The sequence below is a fragment of the Orussus abietinus genome, unplaced genomic scaffold (assembly GCF_000612105.2).
Source record: "Orussus abietinus isolate OABI.00-Male unplaced genomic scaffold, Oabi_2.0 scaffold186, whole genome shotgun sequence".
Taxonomy (NCBI): Eukaryota; Metazoa; Arthropoda; class Insecta; order Hymenoptera; family Orussidae; genus Orussus; species Orussus abietinus.
Window position 1 is genome coordinate 22523 of NW_019394344.1, and position 16167 is coordinate 38689.

General features: G+C 41.5%; 1 protein-coding gene across 1 annotated transcript; it reads right to left on the reverse strand.

Moving 5' to 3' along the window:
• Nucleotides 1-8478: 8478 nt before the first annotated feature.
• LOC105699520 (phenoloxidase 2) lies at nt 8479-15846 on the reverse strand. The gene is made up of 9 exons (XM_012425001.1): nt 15736-15846; nt 15061-15253; nt 14731-14954; nt 14272-14474; nt 13477-13894; nt 12877-13005; nt 12326-12653; nt 11579-11811; nt 8479-8724 (listed from the first exon to the last, which is right to left on the reverse strand). Exons 1-9 carry the CDS (start codon nt 15844-15846, stop codon nt 8479-8481), a joined length of 2085 nt encoding a protein of 694 aa, XP_012280424.1.
• Nucleotides 15847-16167: the final 321 nt, after the last annotated feature.

A 16167-nucleotide genomic window follows, 5' to 3' on the forward strand; every position in this document is an offset into this window, starting at 1 on the left:
AAGAAATTTAAATCGTACTTTTAACCCTGTGAACACGAAGCCATTTCGACATATGGGCGAAATTCGTCTGACCGTGCAAGCAATTTTGGACCGAACGTCCGGCGCCTTTAGGCGCTCTTGATAACCGAAGGGTTAATTTCCTTGCAAAAATATCTTTGTCCACTTTTCTTCCTACAGGAGTCATGGGTACATAGGTGTGAACAATTGGCCACATATCTATCGGTAATACTCCTCCACCTCTCCATTTCGATGTAATCATCAAATAAAGGGAAACGACACTCGGGCTTACCATTTTTTATGCGTTCATCATATATGACGCACTTCTAGCCTTCAATTGTATATTAAAGAAATTTAAATCATACTTTTAATCCTGCGAACACGAGGCCATTTCGACATTTGGGCGAAATTCGTCTGACCGTGCAAGCAATTTTGGACCGAACGTCGGGCGCCTTTAGGCGCTCTTGATAACCGAAGGGTTAATTTGCTTGCAAAAATGCCTTCTTCCACTTTTCTTCCGACAGGAATCATGGGCACATAGGTGTGAACAATTGGCCACATATGTATCGGTAATACTCCTCCACCTCTTCACATCGATGTAACCCTTGACTAAAGAGAGACGATACTCGAGCTGACAATTTCTGCCGCGTTGGAGAGAGGTCCAGCGAGGTGCGGAAAATGAAATCGCGAAAAATCCGCAACTTTTCAGTCGGGTTCCTAGATGTGTGATTCTATTTGCCCTTCCGGTAAGAGCCTCGCAAACCGCTCTTCGGCCGAAATCTATTTACGAATCGACGTGCCCTGCAGTTCCAGGGCCCGATGTGTGAGTTAGCAAGTAAGTAAGTGGGTAAGTGCTCGGTGCAGCACCTACACGTCTCGCCGGCGCAAATCTAAACAAACTTTCCAAGGCGGTATCGTCGTGAGGTAATGGAGTATCGAACCTACCGTCCGCTAACTCAATTGATATTTGTTTGTGTGCGTACACGTATGTAAGCCAAATGCATGGTAGAGTGCACATACGTAAGTTTCCTCGCCAATACGTGTACCGCACTTCCACATGTTGCATTAGTGATCGAGCATCATGAATACTTCTGCAGGGCGCGGCGGAGCTTTCTTACCGAGGGGAGTAATTGCTCCCGCCACGGGCGCGAGTAATTGCCGGTTTCGGTCTTAATTACACCTGATACTGAAAAATAGCTCGGACGAAAGTTATTCCCCGTATCATAATGGACGACTTTTATTTAAGACATTTTTTTCTACATGTGATAGTTGACTGTGTAGATGACATTAATTACTGCCTAAAATCGTGGTTTAGTAAATGAGAGTTTGGGCTTTGAAAATGTAATCGGATATTTTTTTTCCTTTTGAAGATGGGTCATTTCTTCTTGAGTTTTTATTGATCGCCGAGGTTTGATATATGTACTTTAGCTGTTATCGTTACCGTTGGTTTTATTTCTTGAGGGGAGGCTGATGGCGTCTTCCGATCGTCCCCAAGGAGACTGATAAACGTCAGTGATACTTTACCGCTAAGCGGAAAATTCTGTCGAGTTTAATTTTTAAGAGTTTCCTCAAGTAGTGCCGAGAGTGCTTGTCACTTTCGGTCCCCATTACTGCCTGCGGTGCTCAACCACAACATGGTTAAACTTCACTGTTAAATAATGGGTTGAAGAATGAAGGGCGAGAAGGTACTTGCATGGCGTATAAAAATCAGATCTACCCTGAGAAAAGAAAAAATGTATGCAACCAAAGGAATATTTCATGAATTTAAAGAATCAATATTTGACAAACTCAAATAAATTGTCATAATAAATAAATTGTCATGTTGCGAAGAAATGTTACATACGACTTATTCCAGTTTATTAGAGTCAAGTAATTGTTCTTTGATTTAACAAAATATTTCTTTGGAACTATTCAAAGGAATTTGGTTTCTTTGGTGCAATAAAATTTCTTTGTCAGTGTACAGATAATTAGAATGAAAATAATACATATCTCTGTATTTAAGAACTTAGAATTATTTTAAGGGAAGTTCCAGTAAGTCGGGTTTCCGCAGGGCCGTTTACGAGTAGGTACGCTTCAGCTTGGGAATATCGTACTTCGAAGTTAAGTGAAACCAGTTCTATTCAATTTCCTCCCCAAATTGGTAGTAGTACGAGTTCGAGCCCTTAGGGAGCAGCGTTAATTGTTCGTTTGTCCGCTGGCGAAGTTACGTTGCAATTACGCCGTTTTGTTGGCCCTCCTGGGGACACATCAAGAACTGTTTGCTAAGTGTCCATGTCTGCCGCGAATTCTGCCTGACTCTCGATCGTTCATTGATCTAAACACGGATTAATCAGTAAATCCCAAATTTCGGATTGTCTCGTTTAATTATCTTTATAGTTTCAAACCTAAAATCAGAAAAAAAAAGGAAAAGCGTAAGACAGGAGTTTTTATGCAGTCTTTAAAAGGAAAGAATGAAAAATCGGAAGAAATTAAATTCTTATTCGAAATTATACGGCTGAAGTATATGACAAGTAGAATCGATTGGCAAATAAACGTGGATTTACTAATGTATTCTACAATTCAAATTATACCGTTTAATATTCTTTGCAGTTAAACACGGATTCATCAGTAAATTCAAAATTTCGGATTATCTCGTTTAATAATCTTTATAGTTTCAAACCTAAAATCAGTAAAAAAAAAAAGGAAAAGCGTAAGACACATGAGTTTTTATTCAGTCTTTAAAAGGAAAGAATGAAAACTCGGAAGAAATTAAATTCTTATTCGAAATTATACGGCTGAAGTGTATGAGAAGAAGAATCGATTGGCAAATAAACGTGGATTTACTAATGTATCCTATATTTCAAATTATACCGTTTAATATTCTTCGCAGTTAAACACGGATTCACCAGTAAATTCAAAATTTCGGATTGTCTCGTTTAATAATCTTTATAGTTTCAAACCTAAAATCAGGAAAAAAAGGAAAAGCGAAAGACACAGGAGTTTTTATACCGTCTTTGAAATGAAACAATGAAAAAAAACAGGAAGAAATTAAATTCTTATTTGTGAATTATACGGTTGAAGTAGATGAGAAGTAGAATCGATTGGTAAATAAACGTGGATTTACCAATGTGTCCTATATTTCAAATTATACCGTTTAATGTTCTTCACAGTTACAAACCTAAAAAGAAAAGCAGAAAATTGTGAGGTGCAGACATTTGTCAGCAGTTTTGAGAAATATCGCGTCAAATTATTCCCAGTGAACGAACCCTCGGAAGAGAGAAAATAAAAAAAAAGGGAATCAGAAGAAAAATTGCATCGATCCTTCTTGCAAATTTCCAGAGAAATGTCGGAAAATTTGAATACCCATTTACGACTGAAGAATGTGAGAGGCAATTTCAATTGATAATTGATTCATGAATTTATCAATAAATTCTATACGTCGAATTTTTCGTATGTTATGTATTTTTCAGGATTACGAACCTAAAAAAAAAAAAGCAAAAATTGTGAGGCGTAGGAATGTTTCTTCTGTTTCGAGGAATATATGAATATTGAATTTATCAATAAATTGTATACGTCGAATTTTTTATATGTTATGTATTTTTCAGGGTTGCAGACCTAAAAAGAAAAGGCGAAAATTATGAGGAGTAGGAATTTTTCTTCGGTTTCGAGGAATATCGCGTTAAATTGTTCCCAGCGAGGGATCCCTCTAAAGAGGGGAAACTAAAAAAAAGTACGAGAGGAAAAATTGTCTCGATCCTTCTTGCAAATGCCCAGGGAAATGTCAGAAATTCTGTGCGGCTTTTCACGGACGAAGAATACGCGAAGCGAACCGGAAACGAGTCGGCGAGGCCACGGATGGGACGGCGACATTAATCGCGGAAGTTCGTTCGCGGTTTCTACATAGTTTCAGGCAATAACTTCGGAATTTATAGCCGCCCACCCGAAAAGTAATTATATTTCCATTAAACGCGTAGGGCCAATTTTTTGCAGGCCCCTTCTTACCTGAACTGCGAGTTCGGTGGTTGGATCGTAAATTGTAGCAAAGCGAAGTTTCATTTAGAACCAGTTTCAATTACGACCATTATGATTTCCCCCAGACTATTATCAAACCAGACATGAGGACGATTTTCGATAATGCGGCAGCAATTTTATACCTTGCATTAATTTCGCCCACGTTGTTAGATGGTCCAAAGCAAAGCGGCAACTTCAGTTAGTATTGGCGAAACAAATAAAAAAGCGGAATCCGCGTACCTTTGTTGCACGTACCGAAGGAACGGATAAACCACAGCGATGATACCAAGCAAATGAAAGGAACACAAAGCGAGCGGAGTTTCTTTCATTTTCAAGCACTCTGTTTTCCATTAGTCGATAGAAAAAACAAAAAAAAAACAGAAAAGAAACTTTGATGAAAAAAATCTCCCTGCAAAGGGAACTAATTTCGTAGGCAATATTGTCAGTTAGCCTGGCTTAGCGGTGGATCGTAAAGTGAATTCAAAATGGATTTAATGGATAAGTATTGAGCAATTTGAAAAATCCCATAATCATTGCAATTAGTTTCGTATTCGCTTCCATTAACGAGTTACATTTCGAGCCACATTCGGATCCGCTTAATAACGCATCACTGAAGTCCATGGATATCCATCCACTAGATGCAGTTTCGATGAAGACCGCAGGGCGGCGATCGATCGATCGGCACTGGTTCGGTCGTATAATTCCCTCGAGACAACATAACCTATGCAGGAACTGGATCCTTTGTTCTGGCCGAGCGATTCTGTTCCATTGTACATGAGAGGTTCGTTAACAGGTTATGCGATAATTAGGCAGAAACTTGGTCGAACGTCTTCTTTTGTTAATTTCCTGGATTTCGGGGCGACGCCATCTTGTATTTTGCGCAGTCATACTTCATAATTGCAGACGCTTAATTAGTATCTTTCCAATGCTCGTTGGAGGAGAACAGAATTCTGCCAATCTGGAACTTTGTCTATTTAATTTCTGGATGACGAAATTATGGAACAGTCTATATTGACACGCGTAGTTCTGATTTTAATAGGAATATTATTTAAATAGTTCATTTGTAGCTTGGTTCATGTTTTACCTTTCCGACTTTTTGTCAGTCTTATCGCCTGTGTGGTTGTCCTCCTCAGCCCGTAAGATCATATCGAGGGGGTTCGGAGGAAAGTCGGAATAATTAGCTTCGGTTAATTGGGTCATATCGCGCTTTTGGAGCCACTTTGGTCTTCGAGTCGCCGTTCGAGTGCTTCTTCCCGATCGCAGCGCCTCTCGTGGTGGTCGACGCAGGCTGCGAAATGCGCTCCCATCTTCTTTACTTGTCCGACTCTAAGCTCCGACATGGAAGCAGTGAAAGTTTTGGAAAATTATCCGCGATCTAGGTCGAATCTTATTAATAATTACCTAGGTTAGATTCTGCTGATTTAAAATATTACTATAAACACGCTTTTTAAACTCCCTTAAGTCAATGTACCGAAATAAATTGTACATAAGTCGCCATTGTTATTTCTGGCGGCGGATCGAAGACCCGATGACGTTCTGTTTTCCTCTTTTCTAAACGACAGTATTTTCGACACCTTCCCGCGAATTCGCTTCCGAAGGGCCTGCGCAAAGTCGGAATAATTAGCTCGAGTTCAATTGGGGCACGCCGCGCTTTCGGAGCCACTCTGGTCCTCGAGTCGCCGTTCGAGTGCTTCATCCCGATCGCAGCGCCTCTCGTGGTGGTCGATGCAGGCTGCGAATTAACGCTCCCATCTTCTTTAATTGTCCGACTCTAAAGTCCGACATGGAAGCAGTGAAAGTTTTGGAAAATTATCCGCGATCTAGGTCGAATCTTATTAATAATTACCTAGGTTAAATCCTGCTGATCCAAAATATTACTATAAACACGCTTTTTAAAATCCCTTAAGTCAATATGCCGAAATAAATTGTACATAAGTCGCCATTGTTATTCCCAGCAGCGGATCGAACGTTGTTTTCCTCCTTTCTAAACGACGGTATTTTCGACACCTTCCCGCGAATTCGCTTCCAAGGGGCCTGCGGAAAGTCGGAATAATTAGCTCGAGTTCAATTGGGTCACGCCGCGCTTTCGGAGCCACTCTGGTCCTCGAGTCTTGCCGATCGCAGCGTCACTCGCGGCGAGCCGCAGAAGCCGCGAAGCGACCCGACCTTTCGGCGTCGCTTTTCCGGCTCTTCGGAACGAAAACCCTCGACACCCGGTCGAGCTCGGCTGAAAACCGGCGGGGCGGTTTCGGGGCGGAAAGCTCATTTAAATATAATCTAGCATTTAGCCGGGTCCTTTGATCGCCATTCATTACGCGGCATCGCCTTAGAGGCGTCGCCGACGCTCTGATGTGGATATCCGCACTGTAATGGCGTCCGCGCCCAACTTCACGCTCTAGACCCGATCCTTTAATCGCTTCGCGACTCTATTCAATCCTGCCAACCGGCACCGCTCGAAATAACGAGAGAATAAATAAGTACGTCCGAATATGGAAACCAATGGAAACGAACGATTCCTCTCCCATTTAGCGGCCGTCTCGTGAAAGGAACCAGGTCGCCGACTCGACTCGCTTAATTGACAATTAGTCGTGCTATTAATTATCCCGGAATGTGTTCCGTCACTGGGTCACTTCATTCTGCGATTGTCAAAAGAACTGACCCCCCGGAACGATGGAAAAAGTCAAACGAAACCGAACTCCATCGATTTCGATCCTCGACAAGTGCGCCATTCTGACATTCATCGAGACTCGAGTTTAACACCTTGTTAATCGGCAATTTTAGAACGTTAGTCGTTCCGCCACGAGTTACCTCGTGACTGGTCAACAATGTGTTAACACATTCACGACCGGCAAATTTTTCCCGTTTCAAATTTTGAGTACCGGCGAAAATAATGAAATTCTGAAATTGGTTGCCGCAAACTTTTATCGTGTATCGTCATGGACGTGATTCATGTCAGCGGCACTCAGGAGTAGAACTTGAAAAGACGTGAATTCACGTCAGCGGTAACCAGAAATAGAACTTTAAAACGACGTGAATTCACGTCAACGTCAAAACTGAAAAGACGTGAATTCACGTCAACGTCAAAAACTGAAAAGACGTGAATTCACGTCAACGTCAACCTGAAAAAGACGTGAATTCACGTGAGCAATCGCGAATGTGTTAAGTGACCGGAGGACAATTTAGTAATCGCGATCGGATGTCCATTTTCCGTAAAGAGTCCGTCGCCGCTCGGACATCTCGTGGGCACAATACGGCGCTGGAAATTGAATTTTCTTTCCCCCTCGAAATTGAATCGCTGAGTCCAGTCGCTTAGCGTTTAAAGCGAGGGACTTTTATTTCCTGTTTCTAAGTCGTCAGCTCGGATGAAAAAAGTCGACCATCACCGCTGCCCCTTGGGAGGGAACTTTCATCCGCGGAGAATGTGTACGCGGACGATCAACGTAACGAGATTGTGTCGGGAATAAATTCGCTCGATGGACCGCCTTCCGAGCTGGGGAGGCGCAGAGCAAATATTTTCCGAGAGGACAGTGTCCCCTTTAAGGTACATACGTACACTCGCCCAACGAGCAGTCCTCGAAACATTTGGGAGGGATCCTGCAGAGGGAAAACAGAAATCACGAAGTCGAAAGACATCGTGCCCCACCCTCTGCCCCAGAAACGGTGGAAACGGGAAAAGAAAAGCGCCATTATTGTCATATACGCCATTAATTGTTTACTGACGAACATACAGATAATTTTCGATACAATGAGTAATACAATTTTGTCATCAATCTGAATTCCCATTATTTCCGGGAAGTCCAGTCAAATTCCGCGCCGAGGTCGTTTTCCTGGTCCATAATCAATAACCAATCCCATTAGCCAATTGTAGTGCGTTGCAGGGTCGAAATCGATACACCTGGTCCAGCTGCGTTAATTGCGGCGGTAACAATAATTAACTTCGCTATGTCGCTTCGTTTAAAAAGCTGCTGCTCGGGGAGATACCTTAATAAACAATTATCCTGTAGCAAGGTTCTAAACTAATCGTTACGTTTTAGGACTCTAGACTCCGATGAGACGTTAAGCATGATTAAAAATGACCATTGATGAACTCGCCGTTAAAGGCGCTGATGATTTTGCCGAATCGCCGGTATAAACATTGAAATTGTGGGGTAAACAGAGGTATGCGCGACATAAACAAAGAGATAAACTCAGCTCGATGTTTAACGTGTCCATGGTACTAAAACCGCGAGCGATTAATCAATTCTTTCGAATGAATCCTCTCTTGGTTCTTTCCTCGCGACTTCATGGAGTCTAGGTTATGGCGTCCTATTCTGCGCCACGGAAATGGTAGTAAAATGCAAACCGGAACGTTTCTTCATGCCGTAAAACTAACTGCCGATAAGAAGGGAACCCGTTAAAAGAAGTATCAAGCATAACGCTCTGGCGGATCGAGTTTCGCGGCCAGATTTCGAATCGAATGGCTGGTCGCGGGTTTCGGGATCGATGGGATTTTTATGAGAAGGTGAGGGCGTTGCTGAGGCTCCCGGAACGCGTCCTTGGCATGATGGTGTCGGCAAATCGGATGGAGATTTCGGAGACAGCCATATTCCCCGTGAGGAATTGAGCCAGGGTGTCCACCCCTTGTCGAGGTCGCCGATCGAATGGATATCCCATGGAACGGGCGTCGGGATACTTGCGGTCCCTTAATCCGCAAAAACTGGACGCGTCTTTGCACCCCGACGGCTCGTCCTGCTGGACCTGCGCAGACGAAAGCAAAATGGCGGCGGAAAGCCACCGTTCATTTCCGAAATTACCCCGCGCTAATTTAGGAAATTAACCGTTCCCTAGTAGCATAGAATCATTTATAAATATTTCTTTGTAATCTTTGCTAAATATCTCAAGCGGCAGATTTTTTAAGACTTCTTATAGATTTCATTCGACGATATTTGAAATATTTGTGAAAGAACTCTATGACATATTTAGTTTCAATAATTCATGAACATGTAATAAAAATACATTTTTTACTTCACGACTATTATCGAACACTTCATTTTGGTATCAAAAAACGCGAGAAATATTTCTAATATTTTCGTTCCGCTATTTCATTATGGGAGCGGAACGTGTAATTTTGATTTTAAATATTTTTAAAACGTTTATAATGTATTAGGTAGATAGTATTTAAAAAATACTTGTATTAAAATGAAACGAAATGTTTTGTATATCTGGTAGAAAAATATTATGAAAACACATGGAGGTAATATTATATAAATATTATAGAGATAATATTCTAAAATAAATGTTTTGCAAATATTTCAAATGTCTGTTAAATATTTACAAAATGTACGATATTCGACGATATGTTTTTTTTACTATTGCGAGGTGATTGGCGAGTCGGAGACGAATTGTTTGTTGTTCTGTTCGTCACGTCCTGGTCAAGAGTTAGTGCTTTCGACAACTGTAGGGTTTGACAACAAATAGATATCGGAGTATGTGATTTTTGTCAAATACCCTTTAGGGAATGATTCAGAAAAGAACTGCCATGTCCACTTGACACGCCCGGAAGACATTTCTTTATCGAACAAATTTAATTGTATTTTGTTCATTTTAGAAAGCATTTTGATTGGGTAAATATGGTTCACTTGACCGGTTAAATGGTTCCTTAAATCGTGCTGTTAATTTCAGAAAAGATTTTCGTCAATTAACCTGACATTTTGGTTAAACGTACCAAAGTACTTGACCGGTACGAGATATCGTAATACGTGACATAATCGACCAAACGTAATAAATTAAAGAAACTTATCGCGTCAATAAAATATTCAGTCATTCACGTAATAACCATATTTTATAGTCGTCCCAAGAAAATTATTCTGATGTCTCTTTTATTCCGAATTTCCAATCCTAACGTCACAGTTCTTTCAACTTATGACAGTGAATGAGGAAGTGTCATGACAAGGAGTGATTTCCTCATTTCCCGGGCTCATGATCGTCTCTCGTAGGGGACTCTTCCGTACACCTTGCGGTGTTCAATTTGCGGGTACATTTAATGGTGCAATGAGCCGATCGCAATCGCCCTGGAAACCTGGGAAATCCTGTTCCCGGTGCCGTGGAAGTGTCGAGGGTTTTCCGGCATTACCGGAACGTTCGACGATAATGGCTTCCCACTACGGTGGAGTCGCGTTATTGCTTCCGGTTCCAGAGTCGTCCACGCTCGCTTTCGCGTCTGGCCATCCGTCTGAATGGAAGACCTTCCTGGGCACTGGCCGATGAAATTCAATTTTGACATACGCCGACGTCACTTGCCGAGCAATGAAATTCAATTCTGTGTACCGCCTCCTTCCGAGCGTTCATCCGGGGACCTACTTCTTTTCATCCCAGGACACGTTCGGAGGTATCTCGATGTACCGAGACCAGGAACAGGAATTAGAGTCGGAACGACACCGTTCCGCATCCTTTCGAAGCGGACAATGGAACGGAACTTTGCTAGCAACAAGTTTCGCCGGGGCTCGTAGCTGAGCATCTATGCGACAATGAGAGTTGGAATTGAATAAGGGTACGGAAAGTGGAGTTTAGAAATTCTTTCTCCAAGACTTCATGCTAGAATTAGGGCCCTCGTGCTTCAATTCAAGGAAGAAGAACTTAACAATGTCTACCATGAGAAGAAAAATGTTTCTTTGACTAGTACCAAAGAAATACTTTCGATAATTCAAAGAATAATTATTTGACTTCAATGAACTTGAATGAATTGGACCCAACGTTTCTTCCGAATTAGGACAATTTATTTCAAGTTATTTGAGGGAAATAATAATTCTTTGAATTAACAGTATATTTCTTTGATTCAATGAATTCTTTTTTTCTTTTTTCTTAGTGTGTATTAATTCTCGGGTGCAGTTTTTAAGCTACGGGGTGCATCTCATTAGTGTCTTTCTTAGATGCATACACGGACGCGACTGCACTTTCGGGCTCCTCTAATTATTTCTGTAGATGTGTGGAAATTTCAGGAGTAACGATGATTTAATTAATGCACCGAACATGTAATTTCCCTTCAAAAGCCGTCCATTATCATTCTGGACGATAATTCTATCGTGATCAATATGCACAGCGACGTGGCATACTCTAGACCATGGAACAACGTGCTCCTGGAAAGGCGCATTAATTGGAAACACATCCCTTTCATCTAAATGAGATCATACCTCCGAGTCGATGTCATTTCTCTTATTCGTCGTGAAGTATCGATAAAAATGAACATTTGGTCTTTCCTACATTTCTTAAGAATTTTTCTGTATTAAAGTCTTCGTATTTAAGGTCGGAGATAATCATAGTTGTGATGGGACAATTTATGTTTTGTTATAAATTAATTTCTGAGGCAATTTTACCCTGAGATAAGAAATTCATGGAACCAAAGAGATATTTCTTTGAACGGTACCAAAAAAGTATTTTGTTAATTCATTTCGCTCAAACTCGAATAAATTGGATGCAATGTTTCTTTGGAATGATGACAATTCATTTGTAATTATTTCAGACAAATAATTGTGCTTAGAATTAATTCAAATATTTCTTTGGTTAGATGAATTATTTTTCTTTCAGGGTAGAAATTAGGAAAATTGAAACTTACCGCGTCGTCCTGATAATCGGAGATCATGACGAAGAGATCCATAGGGAACGCTTCTTTGTTTCCTTTGGGAAGAAGCATGTGTTGCGGCCATCCACATCCGCAGAAATTAAACTGCTCCAAAGCGTCGCCCCCAATCGGACGATTTGCATCAAGATTGCGGAAAGTCCGCTCGAATGGGATCGTTAGCGAGGATTCTGTCGATTTTCGCTCGATGACGTTTTGTCCAGGTCTGACTGCAAACGAAGCGGCACGTAAAAGAGATGAATTTTCAAGAGGATACTTCCAAAGCATCGACATTTCCCCTCCCATCTATATTTCATTTGTATTAAACTCCTATAAACGGAATAAAAATTAATTAACATATCTAATACCCCTTTTCCGAAATTTTAGGATGACCATCCGACATATCGATAACACCCACCACCCTCGGATATTCTTCACTCAGGTCGGAAACACGAAACGAAATTGGATGGAAGTAAAAAAAAGAAATATTTCATCCCGGGCACATTATGCCGTAATGGGAATGAAAATGAACACCAGAGATCCCAGAGGCCAGGAGCTGCGATATGTAACGGAAGTGGGAATGCATCAGCGATTTTTTTTTATTACGTGGGAGCGAAATTACCGGCATGAAAAAAATAATTGGAAATGACCTCCCCGGGAATGGGCGAGCCGCGTGCCGTGTAATTTTTCGAAATCTGGGCAGATTTAATTATACGGCATAAAATGGGGAGGAAATATACTCACGTGCCACGGTGAATTTGTCCATTTCGATCATTAGATTTTTCTGGGTCAGGAAATTGAAGGACAGTCCACGCTCGTCTCGTTTCGGCGCTATGAAGATGCGCACCGTTCCCGTTCTCGGTGAGTTATTCCGATTAATCGCAGTGATTCTGTATGAGAATTCCGCGTGATTCAGGTGCGTGAATCTTGCGAGGACTGGACCTCTCGGGGTGAAATCGAGACCTCTTGACATGTCGAGGTCGCTTTGGGTCCAGAAGGTGTGCAAAGAGTTTGGTGCCTGGTTCGGCGTGGCCACCTGGACGCCCGAGATTTCCACTCCAGGGAAATTGAGCTGAAATCGAGTAATAATATCGAATCATAAAACTATTTACTTCCGGACGAGTTAGAAAGAAGATAGAATTAGAAACCGGCGGAAAATGTTCACGTGCGGGATCCTATGAGGCAGGGGAATAAAACATGCAGAGTAACGCAGTTCAAATATGCAGTGACGACAATGGCGACTGGAGTACACTTTAAACCTAACATAAAGATTGTAATTTGTTCCTAATTTTTACCTGATCGACGGTATATTCCTGCAAGGTGTTCTTGTACTCCTGGAAAACGTCATCCACGAATGCATGCCATCTGTAGAAGATGGGGTCTCTCATGGCGGTGGCAGAGTCACCCATGATGCTGAATGATTCCTGAAATTAATTAATTAAACCTCAGTTGAAAATAATTCTTGAATAAAGCTAAGAGCTTAAGTTTCATATCTGCCGGAACCATTGTAAACTTCGAAACGCGTAATCAGGGGAGAGATCGTATCAGTTACCCATTGTAACACGGAATTAATTGTGAATTATAGATACATCGACAGGAGCAGTTTAGTTAGAGAAATGTAGGATTAATAATCGACCGAACATGACCGTCGATGAAATACTCCGCGCAGCTAAAACAGCAATTAATAATCGCGACCATAGAAACCCATCAAAGTATGAATTATTAAACCGCATTAATTACCTGGCATGTTAAATAAATGTGGGCCGAGTAAACGGGGTGACCGGATTAATATATTATTTCTCGTTCGAGTGCATTAGCGAATATTGAATTAACGTTGCGATATAATACCCGGGAAATTGTACGCAATTAAAGAAACGGGGAATTGCAGGATATACCAAATATCGGTGGTCGGGGTCGTGGCAGTAGGAAATGGCCACGTGGCCAAGATTATGCAAATCTCCATAGACGTTGGGGTTGATGGAAAGGATGCTGGACTCCATGATGTTGCCAAGGATGTCGATGCCTGACTTTTCGGTCAGTGGGACTCTTTCTCCCCTGGAGTTAATTACGGATCCTGTATGAATGGCCTCGTAGATCCGATCCCTCCACCTTTCCAGGTCCTGGAGGTCGAAAAGGAGCTGATCGACGGGTCGATTGATGTCTTTTAGGGTGGCTCCACTGGATCGAGCTGGCCAGGATCTACTCGCCACCAAAGAGTCCAGCTTTGGGAAATATCCTTCGGGAATTGGTTCCCGCCAATTGATGAACCTCTTCACGCGGCCAAGGTAATTGCACATACGCTCGCAGTTGTACCTACACGGAAAAAAAAAGACAATTGAACTTTTAGGAAGGGACATAATTGCTAACAAGGATTCGCTCTTCCTGCAGGAATAATCACGCCAACAAGAAAAATATTTGCAATGGTGTCGAAGAGTAGATATAACCATTCGAAAGCTCTCTTTAGAAGGAATACTTGCTAGATTAGGAAATGGAATTAGTTGCAACAACCGAAAGAAATATCGCAACTATGGATAGAATTTCTATTGTCCCATGAAAGTAATTTTCAATAGTACACATTTGTTTTAGCAAGTCAAATTTCTTCTTGTAACTGCGAATTGGTTTTCTCTGGGTATCGATGTTGTCCTTTGATTGGTATTAAATGAAATTAATCCTCGGAAAGTAATCGGTACCTCGCTATGATTTGTTGATGCATGTAGTAGAAGAGTTCTCCACGCCTGTCCTTATTAACGATCCTGAAGTCAGTCTCGAAAGGATAGACGAGATGCCAGTGCCAATGATGAAGATTGATGCCAATATCCTCTCTCCAATAAGCAACTCGGTGCTCCTCGTCAAGATCGGAAGCCGTGTAGTCTCGAGGAATCTCGATTGGTTGCTGATGAAGAAAGGATGTGCCAATTAAGGAGCAGGAAAAATTGAAAGCCGAGAGAACCTCGGAAAACGTCCGCATCGAGACGTCTTCAACATCGACCGAGTAATGAAATATCTATTCACTCTTCAAGTACTTCTTGAAGAAGTTGAGGAAAATATTTCCAGGATATTTAGTCAACTCCTTGTAGTCTCCTAAGTGATTTTCTAAGGTTCATCAAATTCGCACGCGATTTTTCTATTTTATTTTGTGCCATACGTACTCTGGATCCTGTCGGGACGATATTAGCCTCTTCCTTAGCTCTGGAGAAGATCCCGCTGTCCACGTATTTATCCGGAAATACCTCGGAAAGAGGAGGAATCGGCAAATTCTTCGTGTCAGGACGATGAAGAATCGCCACAGAGAGGGCGTAAATAAACATGTTCGGGTTTAGACGATCGCGACAATAAACGGAGACGGAAAGAAAGTCCTCGTAGGTCCTCATGCCTGATGAAGGGAAAAAAAAAGAAAATGTTTTCATGGTACAGAAATATCGGCTTATGTCATGAAGAACACTTTAAATCAGTTTTTATAGTAATCATCAAGAACAAACCCATGAAAATGTCGATGAGTCTTGCAGCCAGTTTTCGATGTTTCGGGATGAACAGAGAAAATGGATCCCGACGACCCAATTGCATCGGAATACTCAAATCGGGAAGACTGATTTGTTTGACGGGTATTTTCGAATCCGTGTCATCATTGAAGCGGTTCAGAACTTGTACGGCGACGGATTTGTATCTCTCAGGCTGGAGAAAAGAATTATTTCAGATTGAAATTATATAGCTATTATTAACCATCGAATTTTCGAATCATGAAGAGGAGAATAATTAATATTTTGAACGTCGGAGTATTTCTCCTTTTATTTCTGCTTAGAGAAAGGTCAGTAACATAAATAATAAGCAAAAATGACCAAGAGGGATCAGCGACTCCTTCAGCAAAATTGCCTTTGATAGAATATTTAACGAATTTTTGCAACATTCCAGGATTTTTACAGAATATTTGATAAAGTGTACTATCTACTACTACTACTTTAGGCGTCGCGGTAACTGGGATATTTGTACACGTTACGAATTTATCTATTTTTGCTATGTTTTCAGTGGTTATATCGTCCCTATTCATGATCGACGCGGTCTGAACGGAAAAATGACCGTCGATCAAACATAATCGAAATGATGCTTGATGTGTTTATTTTTCACAAAAAGAATGGAATACAAATTGGGAAACTTACCAAGTAGTTCGATGGGATGTCAAAGGCGACCTTTTTGTCACCTTTTGGCACGTAAACCGGCTCCGCAGGACGATCGAATAAGTAGAGGATTCCAGAGTTTTGGGCGGCCATCTTGAACTGATCTCCAGAAGATTTCGCGCCGTTCAAAGGGGAAGAAATGGTTAAAACTCCTTCCAGAGATCGTAAAACGAAGATGTGTCGGCGAAAGGGCTCGTATTGAACCCTGGGAGCGAACGAAGAGATCTGGTAAGAGGTTTAGAGTCATCCTTTCATTTTATATAAGTCGCGCAGGATGCGGCGGTTTTTCGATAACCCTGGAAGCAGATTGAAAACATCGCCACAAAGCCTTTCCTGAGCCGCTTTCTTCCTGTTTTTCGGAAAACCACAGAAAGTGTCAGTGAATCGTTTGAAATAATTTGGAGATTATTTCGT

Bases quoted from the DNA above. Each gene is read 5' to 3' on its own strand.
- LOC105699520 (XM_012425001.1), bottom strand. From the start codon at position 15,846: ATGGCCGCCCAAAACTCTGGAATCCTCTACTTATTCGATCGTCCTGCG. The intron at 14,475-14,730 runs GTACGTATGGCA...TTTCTTCATCAG, and splicing joins TCGTCCCGACAGGATCCAGA to CAACCAATCGAGATTCCTCG. The intron at 8,725-11,578 runs GTAAGTTTCAAT...TCGTCTGCGCAG, and splicing joins CCGATTATCAGGACGACGCG to GTCCAGCAGGACGAGCCGTC.